Source organism: Gopherus evgoodei, chromosome 13 (assembly GCF_007399415.2).
Source record: "Gopherus evgoodei ecotype Sinaloan lineage chromosome 13, rGopEvg1_v1.p, whole genome shotgun sequence".
NCBI lineage: Eukaryota > Metazoa > Chordata > Testudines > Testudinidae > Gopherus > Gopherus evgoodei.
This window is the reverse complement of record NC_044334.1, coordinates 804,091-818,092: the sequence shown is the minus strand read 5'-3', so window position 1 is coordinate 818,092 and position 14,002 is coordinate 804,091. Positions and strand designations below refer to the sequence as shown.

Here is a 14,002-nt window from a genome sequence, read left to right as displayed (position 1 = left end):
TGTTAGGAGCTGACCTGAGAGAAGAGGCCTAGCCAGGCCAGCACAGGGCAGTCAAACCCCAGCATTGGCTCCTACTCTCACTTTGCTTCCAAGCCTGGGCCAGGAATCAAATGGCTGTGCAAGATTATGGCAGTCACTAAAACTCCCCTGGATTACCCTAATTTCCAGGAAAAGTTATTCACATAGCAGATGGGGTCTCACACAGGCCACAGAAGGGTAGCTGGCTATTCTACCGGATCTCAATATATTTAATAAGATCAGCAAGGAGATACAGATCATTTCCAGTGTGCAAGGTGGAAACACAGCCTCCTACTTCACATCTCTCACTAGGAGGAAGTTAGGTCAGCGCCTGGAGTCACAGAATCATAGAATATCAGGGTTGGAAGGGACCTCAGGAGGTCATCTAGTCCAACCCCCTGCTCAAAGCAGGACCAATTCCCAACTAAATCATCCCAGCCAGGGCTTTGTCAAGCCAGGCCTTAAAAATCTCTAAGGAAGGAGTTTCTACCACCTCCCTAGGTAACCCATTCCAGTGCTTCACCACCCTCCTAGTGAAACAGTGTTTCCTAATATTCAACCTAAACCTCCCACACTGCAATTTGAGACCATTACTCCTTGTTCTGTCATCTGGTACCACTGAGAACAGTCTAGATCCATCCTCTTTGGAACCCCCTTTCAGGTAGTTGAAAGCAGCTATCAAATCCCCCCTCATTCTTCTCTTCTGCAGCCTAAACAATCCCAGTTCCCTCAGCCTCTCCTCATAAGTCATGTGCTCCAGCCCCCTAATCATTTTTGCTGCCCTCCGCTGGACTCTTTCCAATTTTTCTACATCCTTCTTGTAGTGTGGGGCCCAAAACTGGACACGGTACTCCAGATGAGGTCTCACAGAGGAGAATGATCATGTCCCTCGATCTGTTGGCAATTCTCCTACTTATATAGCCCAAAAGGCCATTAGCCTTCTCGGCAACAAGGACACACTGTCAACTCATATCCAGCTTCTCGTCCACTGTAACCTCTAGGTTCTTTTCTGCAGAACTGCTGCTTAACCAGTCAGTTCCCAGCCTGTAGCAGTGCATGAGATTCTTCTGTCCTAAGTGCAGGACTCTGCACTTGTCCATGTTGAACCTCATCAGATTTCTTTTGGCCCAATCCTCTAATTTGTCTAGGTCCCTATGTATCCTATCCCTACCCTCCAGCATATCTACCACTCCTCCCAGTTTAGTGTCATCTGCAAACTTGCTGAGGGTGCAGTCCACACCAGTCCAGATCATTAATGAAGATATTGAACAAAACTGACCCCTGGACCGACCCTTGGGGCACTCCGCTTCATACTAGCTGCCAACTAGACATGGAGCCACTGATCACTACCCATTGAGCCTGACGATCTAGGCAGCTTCCTGTCCACCTTATAGTCCATTCATACAGTCCATACTTCTTTAACTTGCTGGCAAGAATACTGTGGGAGACCGTATCAAAAGCTTTGCTAAAGTCAAGGAGTATTATGTCCACTGCTTTCCCCTCATCCACAGAGCCAGTTATCTTGTCATAGAAGGCAGTCCCCATGCCTACCCCAGCATCTGCAAACTGACTTATTGCATGTGCGACTCCCAGGAGACTCACTTCATACACCTGAAGAGGCACTTGGCTTCCACATGACAGAAAAGACATTCAGGTACCACATGACTGACTTGCAGTGAGCCCAGATATAGAATTGATGTGCATCGCCCTCCTGCAGTCACAGGGCATAGCTAGTGTGGAAAACAGGCAAGCAAAACATCCCAGCAGACCCCAGGGAAGGCCTTCCTGATCCCCAACTGGTGCCCTGGTCATCATTCTTGGGGAAGTCTGAATGGGAGCAATGGAGATTCTGAGAGGGGAAATGGACCAATGCTGGTGCCAGCATTTCAGCCCCAGGATCACACTCAGGGGAGCCTCTGTCCTAGTTCATGTGCTCCAGCAGGCACATTAAACACTGCAGACTGGCCTGACTCCTTTCCCGCTGCAAAGGTGTTGATGTACCCTGAACTCAGACTCAGTTTAATGAGTGGCTGAGACCTGAGCAAGTTCCAAAGACGCAGAAAACGAACAAAGACTGGGTGGCCGATGCACCGTGCTATCATTTTTCCAGCTAATTAATGACATAGTTAAAATTAATGGGAAGCAAACATTTCCAGGAGAAACGACAGTCAGCAAACAGAGAGCTCTCCACTCCGTGCCCCAGGGACAAAGACACAAGCTCTATCTGCAGAATCTCCATCAGTCTGGAACAGTACACATGGGGGGGGGGGGCTGGGGACAAAGGGAAGGGCAAGGTTATCAGAGTGCCTGCCACTGCTCCTTGGGACAGAGCCACACCTTAACCTTACTTACAATTCCCTTCTTGCTTACTTCACGATCCTGAAAATCTCTGATCCCCTCCCAGAAACATGGTCCGCAATGGCCCCAAAACCTAACTGCTCAGATGACAACAAAGCCCTGACCAGCGCTATATGTCTGGGTGAGCGAGGCAGCCATTCGCCCCTCTCACTGCCCCTTCTCCTTACTTAGCTGTGCAGAGTTCTTGGGTTTCATGGGGATATGGGCATGCCACTGCCATAGCCCCTCGATGACCTAGCAGGGTTTTTCCCTCTTTAACTTCTAGGGTTTGAGTTTCTAGCAGCTATGCCAGACACCCCCCTAAGGTGGATCTAGGATGGAAAGCAAGCCTCACGTACAACAGCCGCCTGCTCACTGACAGGCCACCATGCACCCCTTCCTTGTGCTCCACGCTGGGCATCCCTTCCCCACATGCTCCATGCTGTGCTGGTGACTCCCCAAGCACTAGTTCCAATTCACAATTTCCGGACAAAGCACCTGAGCAACAAAGAAAACTCACTAAGTGGAACATGCCATGGAAGCAGACTTATCCAGTCTGACCCTTGTCAAGGCACAGTGCAAGATCCTCCTCTCAGAGCAAGCATTTCCCAATCTAACTAAATTAACAGGGAAGGGAAAGGAAGGGTAGAAAGACAAAAAGCCAATGTGTATCTCAGGGAGGGGAGAAGAGCAGATTCCTCATGCGCACCAAGGACCTGCCATGCAGACCTAACGCACTGGGAAGCACCAGGGACTGCAGTGACGGCTGCTTGGTGAAACGATAGGTACACACTCACAGGCTGTGGAGTGCACACAGCATTGACAAACTCCTCTGCCACCCTTTTTAAGAGGCCTTATAGCAGAGCATCAGGGAGGTTACTGGCAGGGGCAGCACATCACAGAACATGGCTCCTACTCTGAACAGCTCTGTTCTCAGCTGTGCCCCTGGGGAGCAAGTTCACATTTGTTCCATGACAGGAGGCAGAATCCCACACCCCAAAGAGAAGTCCCCCAAGAAACGAAGCATCTCCCTACTCTGCTGGCTGGTGCAGGGTCCAGATCTCACCTGTTGAAGAGGTTATTCCTGCTGACCATTCGCAGGAAGCCGGTTGGATCAGTTACTGAGTTCAGTTTATTGTTCATCTCCTCAAACTGCTGGTCCATGATGTCCCCAGCTTCACTCTCTGTCTCGCTGCTGGCACAGGCTCTGAGGAGGAAACAGCAGAGAAAGGTCAGTAAGGCAGAGCACAGCATAAGCTTCACTGTAAAGACTTGAGAGGGTGAGAGAAAGACCTGGGCCGAGGACAGGAACTCCACAGCCTAAGGTCTGTTTTCTTCTCCCACGGAGACCCAGCGACAGGAGGAGAATAACCCACTCCTCTGCCACGGGGGCGCTGCTTAGGGCTCTCGCTGCATGACTCCTACTGAGGGGAATCCTGGAACCAAAATCCCACTGCTTGTACCAGGCACTGGGGGTTGAAGCCACAGCATGAAACAGGAGCCTCACAGTGGGGTGTGAGTCACATCCTTGGGAGTCTGCTGAGGCCTTCAGACTTTGCTCTTATCTAGCACTTCTCGTCAGCAGATCTCAAAGCATGTCAGTATCATTAGCCCCACTTTACAGATGGAGAAACTGAGGAAAAGAGCGGGGAAGGGACTTGTTCCAGGTCACCCCGCAGAACTAAGAATAGAACCAACGTCTTCAGAGTCCCAATCCAATCCTCTATCCACTAGGACACATTGCCTCATAGAAACTACAGGCAGTGCCAGTGGGGTCTTCAGCCAGTTGGGGCAACTCCTCCCACGGCCGCCTCCTCATGTTTGGGAGGTCAAAGGTGCATGCTCCGATGAAGGATTACACACAAGTTACCCCTCCTCCCCCATTCTCTTTCCTTCCTCCTGCTCATTCTGTAACCTCTCATGCTTCTCCCCCTCCTGGAGGATTGCCAATAGCAAGCAGAGTGTGCCACACCTATGAGCCCATCCATGCCCCTGGCCCTCAATCAATAATTAACAACCCACTACCCTGGGCCAGTGACAAGCTGCAACATGTTCGGCTGGCTCTGTCCGGGGCAGACACCTCTACATGCTCCCCACTGACCACACAGGCACATGTGAAGACCTGCCAAGCGTCACACAGCTCTCTCTGCCCGCTGCTGTCAAAATTGGGCCCATCATCACTTCCTCTGCGTTTTTATTCAAAAAGACCTTTCGGTGGAAAATAAAGGCACAGATGGAGGCCGATGCTGGATGACTGGAAGACGAGAAGGGGAAGGAGTGAACTTCACCATCACAACTGCCATCCTCCACCTCCTTCCTCCTGACCAGACCCAGATGACACTGCCACCTCCACTGGCTAGTCAGATGGCAGACTGTCTCTTTCTCCCCCAGCCCCCATGAGTCCTTCTCCTTCCCCATCTTATCTCTCCTTTTTCCTTCGTCTAATATGAGTCTGGCTTAGCTGGCCAAGACTGTACATTTTGCAACACTGTTGTATGCCTGTGGCTAGAAAGAGGTGGATAAAAGCAATGCCCTAAACAGCCCTATGCTGGTACAAGTTTGCCAGGTCTTGGAGTGGCTGGTAAACCATGTGGTGGGCCTGTTTTTTTCCAGGCAATGAGGTTGCAAGTGAAAGTTAACACCAGAGACAGAAACTGGATTTTCTCTTTCACTTCCTTTCTCTTCTCTTTTGTGTGTGTTTGTATTGTTTTGTTTTCTCAGGAAACAGGACTGGACTTTAACACCAACAGCAATGATGGCAGCTCCAACCCATCTTAACTAACTTCTCTTTTCTCATAAAAGAACAGTCCTTACCATCTTTGATACCACCTAAACGACTATCCAACAAGAGGGCTTTTCCTTTTAAAAACTCACTCCAGCTAAAGGGAAGGGAACCACGGATGCTGGTAAAATGAAAGCCTGACTTAATACTTTACATTTCAAATGTTTGAACTCTTTTTTCTGTCTTTCTTGGGTCTTTAATAAAAGTTTAAAAGAACTTTTACCAGTGTTTGCACCATGGTACCAAGCAGACCAAGGTCTCTGGATACCTCAAGCCTTGTTTGGAACTGTTTAATGTTAGACAGTCACTGGGGTCATCTTAACACCTTTGGCCCATACATTCTATCTAAATTCATTCAACAATGCATGCTGCGTAAAGCGCCGAGGAAACAAGAACCACACACAGTCCCCTGCAGCAGAGCGCACTGTGCCGGGAGGCAGGAGGGCTTCTCCAGAGTGTACTGTATTGCTGTGCATTTCATCAGCCTTGTTATTAACCAAGGCCTCAAACCTGATCTCTGGAGAAGGCAACTAGCACTCACCTAGTTCACAGAGAGGTCACTGTGGCTGCACAAGGACTCTTGGTAGAGTTGGCAATACAGCCCAAATCTGGCTTGACCACACTGCCTTTCAGACTGAATGTGCCAAATTCTTTATACTGGATAAACAACAGGGGCAGCAGTAATGTTCCTTACCATCTGGCATTTCTTAACTTTTAAGTGTTTGACTATGCGACCTAAACAATACTCCTTTAACATGTATTTTGGTACGTACTTTCCTAGGGTGTGGTGTGTTGAGGGGAGGGAGAAGGGATGGTAGAGGGGGGTTTAAGAAAAAAGGTAAAAACAAGTTATATGATGTGAAATTGTAACACCCCCTGTACGTATTAGATAATTTGCATAGATGTCACACACAGAACTGCCCAAATCTCGGTAGCTATGCACACACACTCCAGAGTGGGCCTAGTCGCTGATGGTGGCAAACTGGATGCTGTTTGAATGTATCTGCCAGCTGGGGCTCTCCCTGGAAATGAAACTGGCCATGAAAGAAGCCGAGAGGGAGACTTTGCTAACCCATTTCACACTCATGGTACTTTGTGCAGCTCTATAAGAAGGACAATCCTGGTCTCTATGCAAAGCATTATGGCAGTCCTTACCCTCTGCCACATCTGTGCCTTTGTGTGGGCACATGTGTGTGCAAGGCATACAAACACCCACATGGAAGGTAATTTAATGGTGCACACATGTGCCTGTCTGTGCATGGGAATATATGTCTAATCTTGCTTTTCCTCCCCGGCCCCAATTCTCTCACTGTAAAGATTACATATTAGTGGCTTTAAGGACTAACTACAAACCAAGGAACAAAGGCACATTATGAAATCTGCCTTCAGTCACAGACTCAGGGTGCCCTGCCGGGCACAGTCACAACTGAGCAACACTATTAACAGCATCCACATGCCCCAGCAGTTAAATGGGAATTAGCTGCAGAATGCCAGCAGGAATGAAGAGTGCATGAGTCTCTCCTCTCTGCACACATCTCTGCTGCCTGGAGTGGTGTCCTCATCACTGAGCATGATGTCTCTGGCTTTTGCTTCCAAGATGGCCACTGCTCAGGGGTTTATTTCATACCCATTCTGCTATGGTTTCTGTACACTGGCAGCAGAGACAGCATACGGAGTCTTCGAGAGGCGAAATTCTCAGTAACTGACTGCTCTGAGGAGGCCAGTTATTTATCTATCCTCAGAGCAGTTGGAAGTGGCTCAGAAGGGCTGACGTTAGGAAAATATTTATTGTGGCCAATAAACATGTGAAGCCAGGGCTGTAAGTCTCTGTACGCTTCTGCATCTCACTCCTGCTCCACTTTCTGAGTCTTCCCCACCAATTAGACTCCTTCATCAAGGAGCTACATGTCCCTGAAGCACTCAAACTTCAAACACTGTTTTTGCAAAAACAAACCTCCTTATTCCAGAAGTGAGTGCTGTGTTTGCAGCCTACTCCCAACTGCAGAAATAGGTGGCACTGCAGGCTCCCTAATTACTCTCCATAAAGGTTTACTTTTAAGCAAAAGGATGTCACACATGCTCTGCACCCGATATGGCACTTGTGGTGTTTCCAGTTCACCGTTTCATTTCTGTACATCACAACAGAGAAAGGATTCCTAGATGTCTGTAGTTTTGGAAAACTGTTTTGGGCTCCACACAATGGAAGATGCCGCACAAGCACAGGAGAGTCTTATATTATCAGGCTGTTATTGCAATGACTGATTTGACTGTGTGGTCAGATGTGTTCCAAAGAATGAGAGAATTGGGAGTCCAGAACCAGAGGGCTCTCTCAGCTAGTGGACTTGGAAAGACTGGAGGGTGTGAACATGGCACAACAGCATCTCAGCAGCTTCATCCCACTCCTTAAATGCAGCTGCAGCTCCTGTTTGCTCCAAAAAGACCATCCGCCCTTCCACACTTCACTCTAGTGGTCACCATGCCGCCTTTTGTCACTGAAAGTCCCTCCATAAAACAACAAAGGGAAATTAATCTCACACCATGAATAGAAAAGGTTTGAGGGCAAATTTTCAAGATAAAGAGCACACAAATCCGGTTAACACATAACAGGATTTACAATGTGTGAGCACAGGCACTGGCATGTGGCATCTCTCAGCATCTCTGCACTAGACAGAGGATGCCTTGTAAATACACTTCCAGGTCAATGTTCTTTCCACCAATGAAATTCTATTTTAAGCCCGGACCAAAGCCAAAGAAACCCTTGAAGAATAGGATGACCAAATATCCTGATTTTATAGGGACAGTCCTAACATTCGGGGCTTTGTCTTATATAGACTCCTATTACCCTCCACCCTCAGTGCCAATTTTTCACACTTGCTATCTGGTTACCCTACTGAAGAATGAAAAATAGCTGACTGAACAGCAGCACACAACTGATGAAGCTGGTTTCCCAACAGTCTCCCCTTCCTAGGATTTTATTTCCGAGCTGCAGATAGAGGTGTTCACATCCCACAGTCCCCTAGCAGTTCTCAGTATATCTCCCAGAGACGGGGGCAGAGCTCCTGGGAGAAGATAGAAACCTGAATTCATTTGCCCAGCACAGCAGGCCCTGTACACCCTTGGGAATAATCTGTCCAAACAGGAACACAAATAAATTTCAAAGTCCTTTCAACTGGACTTTTTGCTGTGAGGATCTTATTGAATGCAGAAATGATCCTCTAATGCCACAGGATTAAGGCACTTTATTCACAGAAATGCAGCTCCTTGATTAATGCACTGTGACAGTATTTGAAGAATTATAAACACCGACAAAAGGATGTTTGGGAATCACCTCCCAGCACAGGCAACCAGGCACTACGCTCTGCCTTTAAATAGAGTAAAATAAACATGGCCAGGGCATGAACTGGGGAGTCGAAGTTAAATAGCACTCTTTGGGTTTGTGCTAAACTCTGTGCTGTGTTTCACATTTAACTCTCTCTGCTCTTTGCTGGCACGGAGAGAGTAACTCTCAGAGAGCAGGAGCAGGGAGTCCGGGAGAGCAGATGCTCTAATCTCTTTTGGGGGCCTGGCACTCTCAGGAGTGGTGACAACAAGCAATGGAGAGCCCCACAGGGTACATGCTGGGAAGTATCTTCAAAGCGGTGTATGAAGTTCCACATAAAGCAACCAGGGGAGCCTCTAGGTATTTTGCCTCCACAAGCACGGCAGGCAGGCTGCCTTTGGCGGCTTGCCTGCAGGAGGTCCCCGGTCCCGTGGATTTGGCAGCACGCCTGCAGGAGGTCCACTGAAGCCGCGGGACCAGCGGACCCTCCGCAGGCATGTAGCCGAAGGTGAGTGATGATGACGTGGTGAGCGGCAGAGCATCCCCCCCATGGGTTGCCGCCCCAGGCACGCGCTTGGCGGGCTGGTGCCTGGAGCCGCCCCTGAAAGCCACCAAGTGAACAGAATCTGTCCACGTAATTCCCTGCAGTGTCGGGGGGAGAGGGGGAATCTTCCCCCCTGCAAATCACACTAAGCCAGCTCTGAGACCTCAGGGACAGACTGGGAGCTTCAGCCCTAGCCATTTGTACCTTGCTGCCCTCTCAATCCTGTAAGCCGTTTAGTGAGAAAGCTGCATGCCACACTAGGAACACACTATGAGCTCATGCCTCCCTCCATGCCCGCAAATCCTGATAACCTTGTTTCTAAAGGACACTCTTTCCCAACCAGTGAATCAGTGACTGCAGTGCAGGTGCCCAGCAGCTGCCAAAGGCACTTTCTTCTGCTCTACCTCCTAGGCACAAACGTTTTCCTTTTCAGTCATCAGATGCAAACCCCCCCCCGCCACCCGATGTCATGACCTGCACTAGAGAGGATTCTTTCCTTAGGCTCATGGCTTAGGTAAACTGCTTGCTATTGTAAGGTGTGGCCCTGGGAGAGTGCTGAATGACAGCCTGGCTTCAGGAATGGCACAGCAGAGAGAGAAGCCCCTCCCTGCCCTCCAATGCGCACAGACCCACTGGGCTCTGACTTTAGGATGGGTTCTTTAAGCCCAACCTACTAAGAGAAAAATAGCAAGAAAAACAGAAAGAAGCATAAACTCTGGCAAGTCAAGCGTCAAAGTATAATAAGGGAGGCCAAGAAAGAATTAGAAAAGCAACTAACTAAGGACACAAAAACTAACAGCAAAAAATTTTTTTACACGGGGTCCCAAAGGGGTCCATCTTGAGACTAGGACTATCCATTTATGACTTGGATCATGGAGCGGAGAGTATGTTTATAAAACTTGCAGGTAACATCAAGCTGGGAGAGGATGCAAGCACTTTGGAACATAGGATTAGAATTCAAAACAACCATGACAAATTGGAGAATTGGTCTGAATTCAGCAAGATGACATTCAATAAATGGGGAATGACTGGCTAGGTGGTGGTACTGTTGAAAAGGATCTGGGGTTATACTGGATCACCAACTGAATACGAGTCAACAATGTGATGTAGCTGTGAAAAAGGCAAATACCATTCTGGGTGCATTAACCGGACTGTCATACATAAGTCATGGGAGCTAACTGTCTGGCTCTACTCGGCACTGGTGAGATCTCAGCTGCAGTCCTGTGTCCGGTTCTGAGCATCGCACTTTAGGAAAGATGTTGACAAACTGAAGAGTGTCCAGGATGAGAGCAACTAAAATGATAAAAGATTTAGAAAACCTGACCTATGAGGAAAGGTTTAAAAAATTGGGCATGTTTAGTGTTGAGATGAGAAGATGGAGGGACCTGAGAACACTTTTCAAATATGTTAAAGGCTGTTATAAAAAGGATGGTGATCAATTGTTCTCCACGTGCACTGAAGGCAGCACAAGTAGTAATGGGCTTTCTCTTCAGCAAATGAGATTTAGGTTAGATGTTAGGAAAACCTTTCTAACTATAAGGGTAGTTAAGCTCTGGAATAGGCTTCCAAGGGAGGTTGTGAAATCTGCATCATTGACAGTTTTTAAAAACAAGTTGGACAAACACCTGTCTGGAGTGGTCTAGCTTTATTTGGTCCTGCCACGGAACAGGGAGCTGGACTTCATGTTTTCTTAAGGTCCCATCCAGACCTACATTTCTATGATTCTACTCAAGATAGTTAAGTCCAAAGTAGACTACAAAGAGTCACAAAGGAATCTCACAAAACTGGATTGACTGGGCAACAAAATGGCTGATAAAATTCAATACTGACAAATGAAAAGTAATCCACATTTGAATAAAGAATCCCAACTATACATACAATATTATGGGGTCTAAATTAGCTGTTATCACTCAAGAAGGAAACCTTGGAGTCATCGTGGATAGTTCTCTGAAAACATCTGCTCAATGAGCAGTCAAGTCAAAAAAGCTAACAGAGTGTTAGGAAATATTAGGAAAAGGAAAGATAATAAAACAAAAATATCCTAATGTCACTATATAAATCCATGGTATGCCCACACCTTGAATACTGTCTGCAGTTCTCATTACCCCATATATATATTGCTCCAATATATTAAAATTGGAAAAGGTGCAGAGAAGGGCAATAAAAACTATTAGGCGTATGGGACAGGGATTAAAAAGACTGAGACTGTTCAGTTTAGAAAAGAGATGACTAAGAGGAGATAAGATAGAGGTCTATAAAATCACAATCATGTGGAGAAAGTGAATAGGGAAGTGTTATTTAACACTTCTGTGGCACAGGATCAGAAAGGGTTACACAACTAGCAGGCTAATTGACCCACATTCAATCTTTAGAGACACAAAAGTAGATAATATTTGTGGTTTTGTATATTTACATATATATTGTTAGAGGTTAACAAATGTAATCAAACATTTCCTGTCTATCCCTGTATTCTGTTAATTCAGAGATCAAAAGGAGATATTAACATTTAAATGAACTGTGAATGTAGTAATAGCACTGTCTTTCCATGTAGCTAATTACCGGTGATGTTTAGGAAATGGGAGGTTTCTTCGAAGACATTATTGTTCACCCAAGTACAGCATGTGATCAAGAGGATGCCCGAATAATGTATGAAGGGCATTTGGGACCTGATCCCTTCATCTCAAATCTGCTTATGCTTCTGTCATAAACAGATCAGTAAGAGTTAATAGAACAAAAGTGCTTCATATCTCTTTTGCCTGGAAAGGGTTAAAAAGAACAGTGAGCCTGGCTGTCACCTGACCAGAGGACCAATCAGAGGACAGGATACTTTCAAATCTTGAGGGAGGGAAGTTTTTGTGTGTGCTGTTAGTGTTTGGTTGTTGTTCTCTCTGGGGGCTCAGAGGAACCAGACGTGTAACCAGGTTTCTCTCCAATCTCTCCAATACAGGCTCTTATAAATTCAGACTAGTGAGTACTAGGTGATAAAGCGAGTTAGGCTTATGCTTGTTTTCTTTGTTGCAAATGTGTATTTGGCTGGAAGGAGTTCAAATTGGTATTTTACTGAAAGGGTTTTAATTTGTACTTGAATACTTAGACTGGGAGGGTGTTCCCAGTGTCTATAGCTGAAAGACCTTGTACCTATTCCATCTTAAATTTACAAAGATCATTTTTACTGTTTTTCTTTCTTTAATTAAAAGTTTCTTGTTTAAGAACCTGATTTTTTTTTATTCTGGTGAGACCCCAGGGGACTGGGTCTGGATCCACCAGGGAATTGGTGGGGAGAAAGGAGGGACGGGGGAGAGAGAGGTTAATTTTCTCTCTGTGTCAGGATTACTTTCTCTCTCAGGGAGAGTCTGGGAGGGGGAAAGAGAAGGAGGGGGGAAGGTGGATTTTCCTCTCTGTTTTAAGATTCAAGGAGTTTGAATTGCAGTGATCTTCCAGGATAACCCAGGGAGGGGAAGTCTAGGAGAGGCAATGGTGAGGAAAAGGGACTTTCCTTGTGTTAAGATCCAGAGGGTCTGGGTCTTGGGGGTCCCCGGGCAAGGTCTTGGGGGGACCAGAGTGTACCAGGCACTGGAATTCCTGGTTGGTGGCCGCGCTACAGGTTCTAAGCTGGTAATTGAGCTTAGAGGAATTCATGCTGGTACCCCATCTTTTGGACGCTAAGGTTCAGAGTGGGGAATTATACTATGACAGCTTCACCAGGGGAAATTTGAGCCAAAAGATTGAGATCTCCAGTTTCATTTTGGGTCACCCTGATATCGAACGCTGGATTGAACGAACCTATGGACTAATTCTTAAAGAACTCTATGCACATTTAAAGCTCATCATCTCTACTATGAAACTGACCTAAGAACTCTTTCATGTCTGTACGTATAATGATCCTTTAACCAATAATCTCTCTCTTTTCTATTTTTAATACATTTTAGTTTAGTTAATAAGAATTGGTTATAAGCATGTTTTCGGGTAAGATCTAAAATATTCATTGACCTGGGGAGGTAATGTGTCCTTTAGGATTGGTAGAACTTTTATATGATGAACAAGATTTTAAATAATTCTCATCACATTTGACTTCGTTGTTAGAGTGGGAGCCCAAAGGCTGGGCTGATTTAAGGGAACTGTGTTTTTGGCTTCTGGGTAACCCATAAGGTACTATACAAGCTGATTTGTTGGTAGCTTGGTGGATCTAAGTATTAAAATAACCACCAGTTTTGGGGATTGTCTGCTCCATTTTTTTACAATTTGCCCTAACTGAGCAATCTCAGCATGGCCCCCCTGGGACCTGAGTCACAACTTCACATAACACAACAACTAAGGGTCAATCAATAAAATGGATAGGCAGATTTAAAACAAACAAGAGGAAGTACTTCTACACACAACACATAGTCAACCTGTGGAACTCATTGCCAATAGGATGCTGTGAAGGCCAAAAGCAGAAGTGGGTTAAAAAAAGAATACGTTAAGTTCATAGAGGACAAGTCCATCAATGGCTATTAGCCAAGATGGTCAAGGACACAACTCCATGCTCCGGATGTCCCTAAATCTCCAACTGGCAGAAGCATCTGGCACTGGTCAACATCAGACAGGATACTGGGCTAAATGGACCATAAGTCTGATCCAGTATGGCCATTCTTATATGTTGTTATGGGAGATGGTGGATGGAATTGTGAGTGATCCCATGAATCTGTTGTGCAAACAGCTCAGAGCATAATGGAAGTTTGCATCAGAGATGGCAGGGTCTCTGCATTCCTAGAGAGTGGGGCTCAACTGCCTAAACCTTGGTGAATGTGTAACCCCATTGGTCAAAGGAGACATGGGGACAGATTTAAGGAGCTCACTTTCTATTCTGTTTCTCGTGCCCTGTTTGTTACTACCCACTATCCGGAAAGGATGGGTCTAATTCTTATAGAGAAGATCAAGAGCCAACATGTACATACAGGGCATGTTGGAAGCAGCATCCACATGCAAGATACAATTCCCAAAGCCCAGGAAATGTCAGCTG

At 46.4% G+C, this 14,002-nt stretch overlaps 1 protein-coding gene across 2 annotated transcripts in view; it reads right to left on the bottom strand.

The window, feature by feature from the left end:
- The window catches only part of TTC28 (tetratricopeptide repeat domain 28), a 316,685-nt gene that overhangs the window by 49,351 nt on the left and 253,332 nt on the right, over positions 1-14,002 (bottom strand). For both annotated transcript variants that reach the window (XM_030582635.1, XM_030582636.1), the window contains exon 12: positions 3,422-3,562. In XM_030582635.1, the coding sequence (XP_030438495.1) occupies positions 3,422-3,562 (141 nt within the window). The remainder of the gene's footprint in view (positions 1-3,421; positions 3,563-14,002) is intronic.